This window comes from Cricetulus griseus, chromosome 3 (assembly GCF_003668045.3).
Source record: "Cricetulus griseus strain 17A/GY chromosome 3, alternate assembly CriGri-PICRH-1.0, whole genome shotgun sequence".
NCBI lineage: Eukaryota > Metazoa > Chordata > Mammalia > Rodentia > Cricetidae > Cricetulus > Cricetulus griseus.
In genome coordinates, this window is record NC_048596.1 from 94,060,184 (window position 1) to 94,070,191 (window position 10,008).

Sequence of the window (10,008 nt, forward strand, 5' to 3'; positions counted from 1 at the left end):
GGCTGACAGAAAGAAAACAGGGCCAAGAGGGTTACAAACACCAACTTAAAATAGTTACTTAGGGGAGCAGAAAAAACCAGAGAATCACTGAATGTGGTGGTGCGTACCTTCAATTCCAGCACTTGAGAGGCAGAGGCAGGAAGATCTCAGAAGTTCTAGGCCAGTCAGGGCTACAGAGTGATAACCTGCTCAAACTGTAACACACACACACACTTGTGTGTGAGAGCTAAGATTCCATTTGAACTTAACTACGAATTCAAAGTGGCATAAATATGCTCTATGGTGATCTCGCTGAGTAACATTTAACTATTCAAATGCAGACAATGTTTCATAAGGGGGCAGGGCACAAAAATATCAGCTTATAGCAAGAAAACCATTGGGGGTTAAGCTGGCTAGAAATTTAAAGGCAAGTGTTACTGAGGGAAAAAAAATATTAAAGCTACAAAAAAATCTAATGATAGTAGGGACAGTGACTTACTAAACCAAGCAGAAGGAATATGGTTAGTCAATTCAAGAAATAGTGTTTTGTCACTTGATTTAGTAATAGTATTTTGAAGATTGAGTGGTTTAGAATGATGACAATATCTAAGACACAACTAAATGGATAGCTAAGACAGAATAGAAACCATTAGATATTGGATCAAGAAATTAAGTGATCCTAACTACTGAATGGACCGTGTAAACATCAAAGCATTAACTGGTGGATAGGAAGTACAAGAGCTATTTAGAGGGGAGGCAAAGAAGAGTTGATGCGAACAGTAAAACAGGTAGAGGACTTTATGGATGAACAGCTTTAAATCAATAGACTGGGCCAAGGAACAGGCAGTGAAGTTCTAAAGTCACAATGACAGGACCACCACCTCAGCCTCCAATGTTTGTGATGTGGTAAGGCTATGTCAAAGGTAACCTCTGGGCCGGGGATGTAGGTCAATGGTAGAGCCCTTTGTTAGTGTGTAGAAAACCCTGAATTTGACCTCTCACAATCCCCCCACCCCTCTACCCCCCCCAAAACAAACCAAAACCAAAAAAAATCCCAAACTTTTCTTGTATATTGTGCCTAAGAATACTGCTCTCACCATGCCAATGACTATCACTTTATGACAAGACCCGAAAAAGACCAGCAACTATAGAAAGTGAGACAGTAGGAATGGGTTTTCTCTTAAGGAGAGAAACCAGAGCAGAGACTAAAGGGAGAAAAGGACTGACAGGTCAGATTGAGGCACATTTGTTTTTGATCTGAAGGCAGACTGTGCAAAGATGATAGTGTATGTAGGTTGAGTGTGGGGAGCACACATGTGATCACATGTGTGCTCCCCACACTCAGGAAGTAAAAAGCCAGAAGGATTTGAATTCAAGGTGAGACTGCACAGTAAAACCATCTAAAAAAAAAAAAAAAAAAGTTCAGGTAGTTCCAAAGAGAGTGGGCTTTGAATAGATCTGTTTCTTAGTCTTTTCCCAGCAATTACTAACCATGTGACATGGGAAGAAAGGAAACACAGACAATTCACAGTACGTGTTTTATTGAAAGGATACATAAACTGATGCAGAAGAACTCTCCCAGCAGCAACACAATATCCTGGGTCTCCACCTTCCTGTCTCTGGAAATGAAGAAGCTCACATGATGCATTCCTTACATTTATACTTGTCAAAGAGTGAATTCTGTCAGGAAGACCTGAGGTCACTCTATAGGGAAGCTCCTTGTCAGCAATTTTTATCTTCCTAAAGAATTATCTAGCAACCGTTGTAGCCCATGTCTGTAATCTCAGTACCTGGGAGGCTGAGACAAGAGGATCTCAAGTTTAAGGCCAATAGACCCCATGGCAAAATCACCTAAAATAAAAAAACAAAAAGGGAAAAGCAGTGACACACTAGAATCTGTTTTCAAAGAACTGTGTATAAGACAGAGCTCTCATGCATTCTGGGTTCTTTTTTACCTGTTAAATGGAAATAATATCTCCTAGGCTTGCAATAAAATGAATAAATAAGATAAATTTATGCAACATACTCAACAGACATGATTTTGAGAGGCAGCCTGCTGTAGTAAAAAGAATATGGGGCTTACCGCCCCACTGCACTTTATTAATAGGGTCTTGATATGCTGCCTTCAAACACAAAATTCGCAATCTGTGAAGTGCTGGGCTTGTAGGCATGCATAACAAGGCTTAGAGCAAGAGCTGTGTTTTAACACGAAGCCCACTATTTCAATTTTTTGGCTGGCCAGCTCTTGGGCAGTAGAGGCAGGAGGATCAGGAGTTCAGGGTCATCTTTAGTTATTATGATTTACATGTCAGTTTTGAGACCTCCCTCCCCAATCTCAAAAATAAAAAAGTAAAATGCATATTTATGACCTGTAGGTGTGTGTGTGGGGGGGGGATCTGCTTTGTAAATAGTTGATTTTGGCTGGGATTTTAAAATTTAATTCCTTGGTAAAAAAGGAAAGCTGTTGCCATACGTGAAAGGATGGGATGGGATTAAGCAATGAAGAGGTAATGGGTAGCTTAGGTTGTTAAGAGTCCCTGCCTGGCATGCACAAGCCCTTGAGTTGAACCCCCAGTAAAACAACAATAACAAATGCACATCCCATACTGTTGCTTGCCCTGCATCCTGCCATTATCCTTGAAGCCCCACATGGTAGTATATGCCATTTCCTCCTTCCTTCCTTGTCCTCATACTGGAGATGACATCACGGAAAAGGCAGGGCCAGGAAAGGAGGTATCCTCCTGAATACAGATGTGAACCCCACAAAATGAGGGGGCAGTAACAAAACAAGAATAGAGAGGCTGGATCAGTTACGGTTGAGAACAATGTAAGATGGAAGGTAGAGAGCTGGAATTAGGAGATTCCAGACAAACAGTGAAACACTAAGGAAGCATTAGGAGCCACACAGATTATATTTAACCACCCCTCTATCACCATCTACCTTTCCCTTTGATTTCTCTTCTTTAGATTTGACTAATGTAGGCCTTCTGACTTGCCTTGAAGACAAGAAGAAAACCCTTCTTTGTTTAAAGTCCTTATTGCTGATTTCACAAAGACAGGAAATATTTAAGATGGTAAACTGGGGAAATGATTGAAATTCTAGACAATATTCCCACATTCTTACAGGCTTATCTTTGATCTCCTAAGAATTGGTGGCTAAAGCCTATTGTGGTGCTGTTTTCTTCTTCCTCTTGTTGTCTGATATCACATTCTTCCCCTAGATGCAGCACAATTCTTTTTGTATTACAGCTCAGAAGAAAACTAGTTATTATGCAATATATATTCAGGCATTTGAGTTAGGCTCAAGGATAGCCACTGAGAGCTCCCCTTTTGGAACCAATTTCCCATTGCTATTACTAACCTTAAAACTATGTTTTTGCTGGGGATCTGAGAATGCTGAGTTTGTCCTACTACATTACAGAAGGCAATTTCTCAACTGCCAGGGCTGAGGGGAGAAGATAGGCACTAAATGGCAGAATAAAGGTTGGTACCAATAAGTGGACATAAATAAATTCCTGCCCAGAAAATCAACCAGAGTAAAAACCCGGTTTATTGGCTCCAAGAAAAGGAGCAATAGTGCCCAGCTTTCAGGCTCAATCTTTCTGTACAAATTTCGACAAGCCCAAGGTTCATAGAGGAGCCCATCCAAGCACCTTCTCTCCTGGGGCAGGCGATGGCTAGCTGCCTGATGGCGAGTCTCTGGGTTGTTCTGCAGTAACACCTGGCACGGCCGAGGCAGCCTCGTAGTCCGCGATGCGGCGCTGGACAAGGGCGGGCATGAGGTGGACGTAAGCGGCCATGAGGCGGTGGTTAGAATGGATGAGCTTCCCAGCACAGCTGTGTAGACAGGCCTCCTGGAAGGAAGACAGAGGTAAGCAGAGACCAAAAGGGGTCCTGTCAAGCCCTCCTCTCCGGGGCCCCAGCCTAGGGGTGAGGTCATGGGAGACCGAGATGCAAACGGGGGGTGGGAGGTGGACACGTCACGTTGTCAACCTCTGGGGTCCCCACAGTCCCCACCTCCTCAGCGTCCAGAGCTCGGTGGTGCAGGCTGGGCACACAGCGCTGGAAGCACAGTTCTGTCATCCGATTGTAGACCAACAGGAAATCTCGCAACTAAGAGAAAAGCGGATCAAGGCTTCACCACCGCTGAGGGTTCCTGGCGTGCGCAGTGCAGCCTGCCTTCCCCACTGGGGGTTCTTGCATGTACCCCAGAAAACAAACCGCACGTCTAACCCCGAGAACAACTTAGCTCTTACTCACGTTTCTTAGTTGCTGCTGCTGCTGCTCCATCACGCTCGGGGCACGCAGCCCACTTTACTTCCTCCCTGGGGGCGCGGAGTCACCCCGGAAGTAAATTCTCCCTAGTCACCAAGAGCTTCAAGGCGTGGTTCCAGTATCGCCCAGCCCATGTCTGCTAACGTCACCTCCGCCCTTTTGCTCTGCGACGTGGCCGGCTTCTTCTGCCCAGAGGGCACGTCACTTCCGCCGAATCTCTGACCTGCTGCTAAGATCGCGACGGGAACTGGAACCCGAGGTCCCCGCGCGGTCCGGCCCTCGCGCCCTGAGGGGAAGAGTGGCCCGGCCCAGGTGAGAAGGACATACTTGTACGAAAGGAAGTTGAATGCACGAACCTGTGCGGAGGGCAAGATGCCCTGAGCCCTTGGCAAGGATGAGGACACACCTGATGCCCAGGTGTGTGGGGGGGTGGTGGAGGGGACCTCTCACATCTGGAAGGCATAAACTGACTTTGGAAGGGACTGCCTGTGTCCTGGGAAAGAAGCTTTTAACTGACACCGGGAACACACCAGCTGCTTCAACTAAGGCCTGGTGGGGAGGGCCTGAGGGAGGCAGGTGCATGAGATGGAGAAAGGAGAGACCATTTGAAGGAAGAGGGGAAGGAACATCAAAGGATTTGAAAGACCAGGGATTGCAGAGCATGCTTGAGTGGCAAGTGAGCATCCGAGTCTAGGAAAGGGTTTTGCCTTCTGGTAAACATGCCTATGCAGGGCCAAGTTCCCAAAGAGCACAGACATTCCCCTCTGGCCCTCACTGCTGTAATCCCATTGCCTCAGTATCTGACGCATAGTAGGCACTCACTAAGTGTTTGTTGAGTGACTGAATGTGTAAAGGTTACTAAAGGTGAGGTTGGGGTTTGTGAGAAGACACCCAAGGCTTTGGTATACATGCATCTGTAGAAATAATGTACTTGGAAGAGAAGAAATACACATCTCCAGGAAAGTAGGGGCTGATCTCCAGGGACACCCAAGTCCTAACAGACAACCCCTGAAACCTATTAGAACACAGGGAAGGCCTCCTTGTTCTGGAGTGCTGGCCAGTTTCCAGAATTGTCTGTGTTGGGCTTTACAGCGTGCTGGGGTGGAGACCTTGACTCCAGTACCTTCCCTAGCCATGACGGACGGGATCCTAGGGAAGGCAGCCACAATGGAGATCCCAATCCATGGAAATGGTGAAGCTGGGCAGCTTCCTGAAGACGATGGGCTGGAGCAGGTGCTTCTGTTTGATTCTTCTAATTGTTTCAATTTAGCAATCCTGACTCTTGAATGTTTCGCTTTTCCCATCCCAATAGACTTCATTTAGTTAGTCCTCCTTATAGTTTTCAAGTCGTCATTATGATTCTATACAGACTTTACTATATACTGTCTCTATCCCCAAAATATTTCAGCCACCCCCATGTTCCTGAAGTGCCCCCTCTTCTCTGATCTATAGGACCTCCAGCAGGTGATGGTGTCAGGACCCAACCTCAATGAAACTAGCATTGTGTCTGGTGGCTATGGGGGCTCTGGTGATGGACTCATCCCCACAGGTATGAATGATAAGAGACAGGAGGCTTGAGTGGGAGGGAGACTAGGAGGCACATAGAACACATAGGAAAGCGTGAATCATGGATTGGAGAAACTTGAGAACTGCTAGTGTGAAATCCATAGACTGTCCAATCCCAGATCAGCTCTCTGAGCTCATCATCTGCTTCCCACTTGCCATTTAGATTCTAGCTTTCTCAATTGTCTTTTCTTTCCCTGGTGCCACCACCTGAGCCAAGTTAAGACCTATAAGTCACAAGAGCTCTGCAGCTTAAGGCTGATTTACAACTTTGTGAAGCTTCTCAGAGTTTTATAAGAGTCTTATACTGACTAAAATTCTACTTGGAAATACAAACCAGCTTCCCTGTTTTCTGTGCCCACCAGCTTTGACCCTTCCAGTCCCACTCATCATGTTTGCTTCTGTTTCTTCCTTCCCTGTCCACCCAACAACACTCCTACACGACCCCAGGAATGCCAAATACATACATTGAGTTGCTTTGGTTTTCGGGACCTAAGTCCCCGTTCCCCCTAATGAGCAGAAGAATTCAGTTATCTAGATTTCCTCTTTTAGAGAGGTCATTTCATGTGCTGGGAGGGAAGGAAGTGAGGTCACAGAAGTATCTGATTGTATGTGAGAGAAATTGGTGTTAGAGAACTTGATCCTTTAGGGTCTGGCCGCCATCCATCTCACAGCACCTCACCTTCTGGCCCTGGTGATGAGGTGGCCCGGGGCATCGCCGGAGAGAAGTTTGACATCGTCAAGAAATGGGGCATCAACACATATAAGGTAAGAGTCGAGTGCCTCTTCCCAGAAACTCTCCATGGGTACCTTTTCCTTTTCCCCAGATCTTAATACATAGTCTTTTGCTATGACTAAGAGAATGGGGGTGTTGGAGTAGTTACTTGTCGGGGTTGGGGTGGAGTTTAGATTTCTGACCTCCCACCCACTTCCCAATCAGTGCACAAAGCAGCTGTTATCAGAGAGATTTGGCCGAGGCTCCCGGACTGTGGATCTGGAGCTAGAGCTGCAGATTGAGTTGCTGCGTGAGACGAAGCGCAAGTATGAAAGTGTCCTTCAGCTGGGCCGGGCACTGACAGCCCACCTCTACAGCCTGTTGCAGACCCAGCATGCACTAGGGGATGCCTTTGCTGACCTCAGCCAGAAGTCCCCAGAGCTTCAGGTGCCTCAGCCAAAACAAAGAGGGTGGGGGTACTGGGCCCTGGCCCTTCCAGGCAGGCATTCCTCAGCCTCCCTCCCTCCCTCCTGCAGCCCCCAGGGAGAACCCCTCTGGGGTGTGCCCAGTCCTGCCCCCAGCATCACTCACCTATGGAGGCAGCCTAAGGGTTTGTACAGAGGTCCAAAAGTTGGAGGGGTTGTGGGAGAGGGCGCTCTGGTGCCTCACAAGTAACCCTTCTCCATATCATCAAGAATGCCTTTGGTGCTTGGCCTAATCAGAGTCCCTCCCCTGCCTGCTGCACTAGCTTTCCCTGTTCCTGTCTTCTAAACTTACCTAAGACTCTACTCCCACATTCCTACCCCAGGCATCCCCTAGGCGACCCTACTAACTTTGTGGCTAAGAGAGCCTTGCTAGAGGCAGTCTGGTTGTTTTAGTTTTGATGGCTGTTTCTTCTTTGGGACAGAAGGAAATAAAGGGCTCTGCAGCTCCAGTCAGGTAAGGACTCTTACTCAAGGCCTGTGCCTCCCTTCTGCCCATAGGAGGAATTTGGCTATAATGCAGAGACGCAGAAGCTGCTGTGCAAGAATGGGGAGACGCTACTAGGGGCTGTGAACTTCTTTGTCTCTAGCATCAACACACTGGTCACCAAGACCATGGAAGACACACTCATGACTGTCAAACAGTATGAGGCTGCCAGGTGTGGGCACTGAAAGGGCTCAAGGTTTGGGAAGTTGGCTGGCATGGGTGAAAATTCGAACATTTAGGGGCATACAAGTTCAGGAAGGAAAGAGTTACATGTATGGATGAAGAGGTGGAGACCAGCCTTTATCACCCCCTTCCCAGGCTGGAGTATGATGCCTACCGGACAGACTTAGAGGAGCTGAGCCTAGGTCCCCGGGATGCAGGGACACGTGGTCGACTTGAGAGTGCCCAGGCCACTTTCCAGACCCATCGAGACAAATATGAGAAGCTGCGGGGAGATGTGGCTATCAAGCTCAAGTTCCTGGAAGAAAACAAGGTGCTGCCCTACTCCCTTGGTCCTAAATCACCTTCCCATCTGACAGTGCCCTTCCCTTCAGACTCTCCTGATTGTGGGTGGGGAGATGCAGCCAGGCTAGGGACTGGGTTCCCCTAGCCCCTTGATACCTGAGCACTTTCAGTTCACCTTCCTGATCACTGGCCTTTGTTGTTGTTGTTGTTGTTGTTGTTGTTGTTGTTGAGGATCTGGCCATTAGTCCCAGGAACATAACAGAAAGAAATTGCCCCCTCAGCTGGGTTGTCAGAACCCTAGACACAGCAAATAAGTCAGGTTTCTTTCTTCATATTGCCCCTTCTCTTTTGACTTCTTGGAAAGTCCCCACCCTCAAAGCACTATCAGAAAAGAGTCCATATGCCCTGGTCAATGCCTGGGCTTAGGCTCAGCCCCTCAAGAAGGGTGCCTGAGTCCAGCCTTAGCTGACCCTGCTGGGCCCCCAGATCAAGGTGATGCACAAACAGCTGCTGCTCTTCCACAACGCGGTGTCCGCCTACTTTGCTGGGAACCAGAAGCAGCTGGAGCAGACCCTGCAGCAGTTCAACATCAAGCTGCGGCCTCCAGGAGCCGAGAAGCCTTCCTGGCTAGAGGAGCAGTGAGCGGCTCCTGGCCCAACTTGGCTAACAAGAAGGACACTGGGCGGGGCAGCCCCAGGGTGGAGGAGATTGGACACATGATGTCCTTTGCCACTTACTTTCGGGCTTGGGCTCCCCTTTTCTGGCTGGGGTCTGACACCAGTTTTGCCCATACTACTGTGGTCTGAAAAGGGCCTGTAGGCCCAGAAGCTGCTGCCCTGTCCTTTATCTTCCTGGCCACTGGGCATCATTCCCAGATCGTCTTCTTTCACTCCACAGCCAAAGGCTATGACAAAAACACTCCCTGGCCAATGGCATCACTCCTCAGGCCTATCCCCAGCTCTTGGGATGTGCCCCCCGACCAAAGACAGGACCTCCAAAGGCTCTGTCAGCCAATGGCAGCTCTTCTTGGGCTCCCCTGGGCCAATAGTGTTGCCTCCAATTCCCTTTGTCCCTCCTCGATGTGTGTCCACTGCAGAGAAGGGGACTGGGACCAAAGGGGTGGGGAAAATGGGGAGCCCCATTTATGGCCCTGCATCTGAGTGGGCCCCCCCTCATCCACCCACCCAGCTGAATTGTGCTTAGAGCCCAGGAAGACTGGGTTCGAGCACTAGGAATAAACCTTTCATAAAAGCAGGCCCAGTGAGGTCAATTTGTGGGGAACTAGAGGAGGGTGGGTTGGTAAAAAATGCCCAGTAATCCTGCATTCAATTTCTATGAATTCAAAAGAGCTGTGACCAAGTTTCAGAAGCTGCTGAAGGTCTGATCCCCTTCAGTCCTAGTTAGAGCTAAAGCTCGTTTCTCTTCTTCGTTAGCAACAAGACAGCTATGGGTTCGAAGAGCATAGGGTCCAGAGGGGGTTGGGCTGGCTAACAGTCATGCATTCAATCATACAGCTGATGTTTACTGCGTGCTTTTATTTGCCAGCCACTGCCTTAGGCCCTGGGGAAATATCAGTGAATAAAACCTGGTCCCTGCTCACAGTGCTTAAGGCCAAGTGGGGGATAGAGACAAGTAACCAGGCAACTACAATACAATGAGAAATGCTAGGATACAGGATGCAATGGGAGCACCTAATGAGGGGCATCTAGCTTAGACTGGGATAGGGATAGTGATGCCAGTTTAAAAATTGAGATCTAAAAAGTAAGAAGCTAATAAACCCGGTAGAAAGGCCAATGTACATGAAGTCTGAGTAAGAATTCAGTCAGGAATGAAAAATTAAGTGGGTGTGGCAAGAGGTAGGACTTTTAATCTTTGGACAAAGGGAACTAACAAACCTCTCAGTCAGAGACTTGGCAACCTGGGGAAAGCTCAGGGTTGAGAAAAATAGTCTTTCTGGCTATTGGGTAGCTTAGTGGCCCTTGCTTGGCTCTAAGCATGAACCCTGCCTGAGCTCCTTCACAAGCGGAGAGTAGCTACTTGCA

At 48.0% G+C, this 10,008-nt stretch overlaps 2 protein-coding genes across 9 annotated transcripts; one reads left to right on the forward strand and one right to left on the reverse strand.

The window, feature by feature from the left end:
* Positions 1-1,503: 1,503 nt before the first annotated feature.
* Timm10b (translocase of inner mitochondrial membrane 10B) lies at positions 1,504-4,375 on the reverse strand. Of its 4 annotated transcripts, XR_003483232.2 has the most exons (5): positions 4,240-4,374; positions 3,997-4,092; positions 3,633-3,833; positions 1,770-1,830; positions 1,504-1,598 (listed from the first exon to the last, which is right to left on the reverse strand). XR_003483232.2 is itself a non-coding variant. In XM_027404952.2 (4 exons), the coding sequence occupies exons 1-3, from the start codon at positions 4,267-4,269 to the stop codon at positions 3,657-3,659; spliced, it is 303 nt and encodes a 100-aa protein (XP_027260753.1). In that variant the 5' UTR covers positions 4,270-4,375; the 3' UTR covers positions 1,504-1,598; positions 3,633-3,656. The 4 variants fall into 4 exon arrangements, 3 of the variants coding, with proteins under 3 accessions (XP_027260753.1, XP_027260752.1, XP_027260754.1); XM_027404952.2 differs by lacking the exon at positions 1,770-1,830 and having other exon boundaries at positions 4,240-4,375; XM_027404951.2 differs by having other exon boundaries at positions 1,504-1,830; positions 4,240-4,373.
* Positions 4,376-4,416: 41 nt separating this feature from the next.
* On the forward strand, positions 4,417-9,222 carry Arfip2 (ADP ribosylation factor interacting protein 2). 5 transcript variants are annotated; one of them, XM_027404948.2, is made up of 8 exons: positions 4,417-4,566; positions 5,347-5,487; positions 5,707-5,803; positions 6,467-6,585; positions 6,758-6,979; positions 7,516-7,673; positions 7,820-7,994; positions 8,453-9,221. In XM_027404948.2, exons 2-8 carry the CDS (start codon positions 5,389-5,391, stop codon positions 8,606-8,608), a joined length of 1,026 nt encoding a protein of 341 aa, XP_027260749.1. In that variant the 5' UTR covers positions 4,417-4,566; positions 5,347-5,388; the 3' UTR covers positions 8,609-9,221. The 5 variants fall into 5 exon arrangements, with proteins under 5 accessions (XP_027260749.1, XP_035298193.1, XP_035298192.1 ...); XM_027404949.2 differs by having other exon boundaries at positions 4,461-4,671; positions 8,453-9,222; XM_035442302.1 differs by lacking the exon at positions 6,758-6,979.
* The last annotated feature ends 786 nt before the right edge of the window (positions 9,223-10,008 follow it).